General features: G+C 43.1%; 1 protein-coding gene across 1 annotated transcript; it reads left to right on the top strand.

Annotated features, from left to right (window-relative positions):
- Nucleotides 1-4,352: 4,352 nt before the first annotated feature.
- LOC104517506 (BCL11 transcription factor B) lies at nt 4,353-6,883 on the top strand (the record flags this gene model as incomplete). The annotated part of the gene is made up of 2 exons (XM_010176101.2): nt 4,353-4,416; nt 5,001-6,883. Coding segments are annotated over exons 1-2 (1,947 nt in total), but the record flags the coding sequence as incomplete, so codon positions are not given.
- Nucleotides 6,884-6,888: the final 5 nt, after the last annotated feature.

Here is a 6,888-nt window from a genome sequence, read left to right as displayed (position 1 = left end):
AGGGTATATAGAAAGTCATGTGCCAACTGGGCAAGGAAGATCTGCGTATCACTAACTGATACAAGTCAGGCTGCAGAGGACAGATAACTCAGTGGATTCATGCTGCCTGGTGCAGTGGGATGAATGTCCACAGACCCCAGGATACTCTTGTTCTGGGCTCGGCAAACTGACCTGTCTTTTCTCACTGCCCCCTGTAAGGGCGGAATTTGGGAGACTGGATCTGAATTTAGCTTTGTTTTGTGCTGTTCATGAAAGAGAAAAAAAGCTCATTACTGCTTTGACATTTTGAACAGAGCATAATCTGTCATGCAGTAATGGGGGAACACATTTTAATACTTCTGGAAAAGACCATCTTTTGTCATAATATGCAGAAAAGGCAAGGTTGTTCAATAAGTTGATAGTTTATAATTACCTGCTTAGAGAGAAGATACTAGAGAGGTTTTTAATCTACCAGATAAAAACATAACAAGATCTAATGGTTGGCAGTTGAACTCAACAATTTGAAGTGGAAAGACGACAGGTTTTTTTTTAATACAGAAGACAGTAAACCATTGCCACAAACACGCCATTATATAGTGAATTCTCTCTCTCATTCTCTCTCTCTCTCAGATCAATCTGTGAGAAGCAAGTGCTAAAAGACATGAAGTGGTTCAACTGCAAATCACTGGGTTGGATGAAATAATGTATGTGAGGTGCAGACTACATTGTTTTCTATGTTTTTCATGTACATGTAGATAGGACAAAGTTTTATGAACTTAAATTGCAGGAAGAAAGACTTATAATAGGCATTTGGGGAATCTTCATGTTGGTAAAGGAGAGAGGGATTGAGGCAGACTTTGGGAAGGATGTAGACTCTCCATTTGGGTGGCCTTTGAAGTGGAATAAAGGAGCATCTGCCATAGATATGAATAGATGCACAGATACGGATGTCGCGTGGGTCAGGAATTGGACAAGGGAAACTCTTAAGGTTTATCCCAGTCCTCTCATTTTTTAATTTCACGGTCCTTCCTAGGCTTCAAATCAATATTTCTGAACCTAAACACCTGTGTCTCGGGAGGATCCAGCTCTACAAACCTGTCTCATGTCTGAACTCCAGTGGCAGTATTTGTTTGGCTATAGTGTAACCTTGAAGCTACTATTGACTGCTCAAGGCTTGTGGCTGGATGTCTCATCTCAGTATGTACACCGTATCTACCAACTAATGTAAAGATAAAAAATTATACTTGAGCCATCAGCCCCAAAATCATGCCTAGTTGCCTGACTGTAGGGTTGAATCTATGTGCAATTCATTGAACAGTATTAATGAAGTCTTGGCTTGTGCTTAACTCTAAGCACATGAATAATTTCATCACTATCCAACAGAGCACTTCAGCCTATGCTTAACTTTCACTGATGCTGATTACTCACATGCTCAAAGTCAAGCACATACTAAACTGATAAAGACTGCATATGGCAAAGCCTACATAGCTAGTTGTCATAAAGTGGGTATTTAGACAGACTTCAGTGCAGGTGGCAAGGGATTAAGATAGCCATATATCAAAAGTAGCCTTATAACAAAGAGTTTTATAGTGTAGGTGCACTGCATTATTAAATATAAGGATCATTCTTGAGCAATATGTGGCTGTTTCTGGGCATGTTTAAAATATTTAGCAAGTTTTTGAATATAAAAATGTTCAGAGCAGATCTTCAAAGACTTTTTGACATTGTTCTGTTCTTAAAAGTGAGCATCTACACTGCTCAGGGCAACTTCTAGGCAAGATAACCATGAAGTGATAATATGGAAATGAACATTTTATTTTATTTTTTTCTTTTTTTTTAAACAGGGAGTCTGGGGATAGCCTTTGAGGGCTGTGAAAGTTAAAATATGTATATACACAGGCATGCACACATGAACATTCGTGAAGCAGTCAGAGATGTGTAGCCAGGTAGCCTGCAGTCCATTTGGCTGTCTTGTTGGGGTCTCCTGAAGAGGAGTGTTAGGGAGTGTAAAAGCTAAAAACAAAAAGGAAAAGAAGACTGCTTTATGACTGCTAGCTTGTAAATCTTACATCACTAACAACACTAATTTGCTTTGTTTGAGAGAAAACTAAAAAAGAGGGAGATTTACTTTCCTCACTTGAATTTCACAGAGGTGAAGTTTTGGAGAACAAAATAAAACAAAGCAAAACAAACCATCTCAGTTCCACGTAACATGTAGTAGCAAGCATCCAGCCAGCTGCCATTTTGAGGGTAATTTTTTTAATCAGCCATTTCAGTTTTAGATTGGCCTTGATCCTCGGTCTGCTCAGGAATTTTTTCCTTACGTATGTGCCTTTGCTGAAGTAAACGTGTTGCTGTTGTTGTTGTCGTTGTCTAATACACAGCTGCTTTCTTCCTCCTGTCAGCTCTTGACCTAAGCAAGAACACATGCACACACACACACACTCACACACTTTATTTTTTTTAAATAAAAAAACCCCACAACAAAAAAGAATGCATGCTGTGACTTTAAAAATGAAAGAATTGAACAGCTGTGGGTAATAAATCGATTAATTAGAGTGGATAAAATGAAGGTGAAGGGTGCAGAGCACTCTTTAATTTGAAGATATATGACCTTGCAAGATGCTGCACTTCATTTGCTATTAGATCACACTTCAGAAAGGGCTTTATTAAAATCTATTCTAGGGTGAGCTGAGGTAAAACATATTGTTAAAAAAAGCTTTTGACAGAGTATGTTATATACTTTAGTCTGCTTCAGTGATTTCTGTCACTTTTTATACTACACATGTTGCTGTGCAAGAAAAGTTAAAGGTCTAGACATTTTCATCATCTTTCTGTAAGAAACAGAAATTTGAATATTTGAAGTAATAATGGGAGCATTTACTGTTGCTTTGGCTGCAGAGCTGACATAAAACTCCCTAACTGCCTTGGTGCTGAGTATATTTTTAAGGGATAATGTATCAATTCCTTTCCGTGTTTGTATGTGGCTTTCATTAATGTCAATAGCAGTTACGGGCAGTTTTTCCAAGCCCAGTACAGTTCCCAGACTTGTAGCTTTTTCTGATAGCGGTTGTCAGAGGTTAATCAAAGCAACTGGGTCTGTCCTGTATGACACAGCGCACAGGGCTGGGGCAAGGGGGCCGTGCCAACCAGGCAGAAACACCCACGCTGTTGTGCACATTTTGTCTTGGTTGTGGAGAGCCGGCTTCTCCGAAATCCGGGTCTGAAGCTGCTATCCACAGCACTAGCCCTACTAAATCAACAGGAGTGTGAGGACATCCACCACATTTATCACCTACCTTTGTAAATAGGTCTCAATCTGATAGATGCTCTTTTCTTTATGCTTTTATGGATGTTCATTGGGCAATAAGATTAGATAGACTGACAGGCTGATAGGTAGACAGATAATCTTCTAGCCTCCTTGTATAAGGTTTTGTAGGTTTTGTTAGCAGCAGCCGTTCCTGGAACAGCCAGAAGAGGGGAATTCAGTCAGCAGCAATCAACAATTCTGCTTTGCCTGATGTGCCCGAGTTTAATTTTTTTTTTTTTAATTTTTTTTACTTCTATGAGTCATTCCTCTTCACAGAGGTAGTTTTGATAATACGGTTCTGTTCACCTTATAAACACTTTCATTTTCAAGCTCAAGCAACAGGCTTTTGTGAATCGCAGTCCCTCCTGCCTGGAAGGGGGTTGTGTAGTTCAGCTTTGGATCTGAGCTCCTGCAGAGGGGCTGGGATTTGGCTTCATCTGAGTCGTTAAGCAAATATGGGTCAGGGAGGAAGCCTGGAGTAACTTTCAGGAAGTTTACTGCCTTTAGGTCCAGCAGGGCCATCGCTAGCCAAAATATGTGTTTTCATAAACAAACAAACAAACCAAACAAGAAATTAATTTTAGCTTTTCTAAAATGGGTAGTTGTTTTGCAGGAAACTTCCCTCTCACTGAAAAAAAACCCCAACCATAACAGCCAAATCCTGGTTCATGATTTTCAAGTTGACACATATTTATGAATTTATCAGAGTCTTGCAGAGGCATTGAAAAAAGGGAGGGGGGGGGGAAGGGTTTTTTGAAGATAGCACATAGTTTATATTGTGCCCAGGACTGGAATTTTCTAGCTAGTGAAATTATGACTGTAGTGCAGACTTGTCCACACCTGTCCTTTATGTAAAGCTGAATCAAGGTTAAAGGAATGCTTTCCACCTTTATGCAGTCCTTCAAAGAGGCTAGAAAGGCAAACAGAACAATGTTTTTGGCTCTGGTGAGCATTTCTGCATTGGAGGGCAGGCTCAGGCTCAGAAATTCTTGGGACCCAGTTCAAGCATGGCCTGACATTTGTTACTGTTAATTGCAACTGTGCTGTCAGCTTTGATTACCGGATGTTTCATTTGAGTGGCTTCTTGGTGTTTTGGCAAAAAGAATGTCAAAGTGGTTTATGCAAAGGTACGTTTTCCAACCTCCTGTTGACTTGAATAGTACTTGTGCAGCTAAATACCTACATAGTATTTTAAAAATGGAAGTGCTAGTATGACTGAAGCATGTATAAATTAAATTGAGCTACATCTCGGGGGACTGCTGCATGAAGTATATAAAAATATAAAATGAAAGAGTGAAAATGACACTGAAGCTCCTTGCAGGTGCCTTGTAAAACATACCACACTGCGTTTTCCTTGGCTTTTGTCTGTAGTCGTAAATCCCTTGAAACAAATTCCTTTTTGTGGAATAAACACGTGAAAAGATTTGGATCCTTATGTGTCATAAAGGAGGGTTTTATTTGCAACTTAGAGAATATAAACGTATATAGCACAAATGCGTATGTGTGATATTTGTCATACATGTTAAGTGAATAAGTGTGGTGAGTAAATGTGCTGTTCAGCAATTTATATCATTCAATACATTGCAATTAAGTCCTTCTTTCAGAAATGCCAAGGAGGAAATATGTTAGCAAAATAAAGTGCATGCCAACTGTATTTAAACGTTCTCCGCTGTATTATTTTTTGAGTGTTCTTTCTGTTTTTCTTTTATAGGTAAAGATGAGCCTTCAAGCTATATTTGCACAACATGCAAGCAGCCTTTTAATAGCGCTTGGTTCTTGCTTCAGCATGCCCAGAACACACATGGATTCCGCATCTACCTGGAAACAAGCCCTTCAAACAGTTCCCTTACTCCACGCATCACCATCCCTCCTCCTCTGGGACCAGAGACTGTTGCACAGTCCCCGCTGATGAATTTCCTTGGAGACAACAACCCTTTCAATCTTCTGCGGATGACAGGACCCATCTTGCGTGAACACCCTGGCTTTGGTGAGGGTCGGCTTCCAAACACGCCTCCGCTGTTCAGCCCACCGCCTCGTCATCATCTGGATCCACATCGCCTTAGTGCCGAAGAAATGGGGTTAGTTGCCCAGCATCCCAGTGCCTTTGATAGAGTTATGCGTTTAAACCCCATGGCAATTGAGTCCCCAGCGATGGATTTCTCCAGAAGGCTTCGAGAGCTGGCAGGAAACAGTTCCACCCCTCCGCCAGTCTCGCCCAGTCGCACCAACCCTATGCATCGCCTGTTGAATCCTTTCCAGCCAAGTCCTAAATCACCTTTTTTGAGCACCCCGCCACTGCCCCCCATGCCCCCCAGCAGCACTACACCTCCCCAGCCTCAGGCCAAGAGCAAGTCCTGTGAATTTTGTGGGAAAACATTCAAGTTCCAGAGTAACCTTATTGTGCACCGGCGCAGTCACACAGGAGAAAAGCCCTACAAGTGTCAGCTCTGTGACCACGCTTGCTCCCAGGCCAGCAAGTTAAAACGCCACATGAAAACGCATATGCATAAAGCTGGTTCCATGACGGGCAGGTCAGATGATGGACTGTCCACCACTAGTTCCCCTGAGCCGGGCACAAGTGAGCTCACCGGGGAGGGACTGAAATCCAGTGAGGCAGATTTCAGGAATGAGAGTGATCCTTCCCTGGGTCATGACAATGAAGAAGAGGAAGAGGAGGAAGAAGAGGAAGAGGAGCTTGAAAATGAGAGCCGTCCAGAGTCAAGCTTCAGTATGGACTCGGAGCTGAGTCGTAACCGAGAAAATGGCTCCAAGTCACTGCCAGACGAGAAATCCCTCGTCCTGGGAAAAGTCATTGAGAATGTAAGTCTAGGTGCCATCCAGCAATATAATGACATGCTAGCTGAAAAACAGAAGAGGAGTAGCTTCATGAAAAGGTCTTCGGACCAGCGAGACTTGTGTCCTCGAGACCTCTGTCAGAGAGATCCAGGTGACGAAGACTCTGTGGTAGGAGAGTTGGACCGCACTGAGGAAGGGACGGTCAACGGAAGAAACTTTGGCCCAGGTGAACCCTTCCCAAACTTGTTCCCCCGCAAGCCAACGCCTATCACAAGCCCCAGTTTAAACAATTCCTCTAAAAGAATAAAGGTAGAGAAAGATTTGGACTTGCCACCAGCAACGATAATACCTTCCGAAAATGTTTACTCCCAGTGGCTGGTAGGGTATGCAGCATCGCGGCACTTCATGAAGGATCCGTTCCTTGGATTCACAGACTCCCGACAATCCCCCTTCGCGACCTCTTCCGAGCACTCGTCGGAGAACGGGAGCCTGCGTTTCTCCACCCCGCCGGGGGACATGCTGGACGGGGGGCTCTCAGGGCGCAGCGGCACGGCGAGCGGAGGCAGCACCCCCCACATCAGTGGTCCCGGCCCCGGGCGACCCAGTTCGAAGGAAGGGCGCAGGAGCGATACATGTGAGTACTGTGGCAAGGTCTTTAAGAACTGCAGCAATTTGACGGTGCACCGTCGGAGCCACACTGGAGAGCGGCCTTACAAATGCGAGCTCTGCAACTATGCATGTGCCCAGAGCAGTAAGCTGACGCGCCATATGAAAACGCATGGCCAGATAGGGAAGGAGGTCTA

Source organism: Antrostomus carolinensis, unplaced genomic scaffold (genome assembly GCF_000700745.2).
Source record: "Antrostomus carolinensis isolate BGI_N321 unplaced genomic scaffold, ASM70074v2 Scaffold52989, whole genome shotgun sequence".
Taxonomy (NCBI): Eukaryota; Metazoa; Chordata; class Aves; order Caprimulgiformes; family Caprimulgidae; genus Antrostomus; species Antrostomus carolinensis.
The sequence above is the reverse complement of the archived record's forward strand: the minus strand, read 5'-3'. Positions and strand labels throughout refer to the sequence as shown.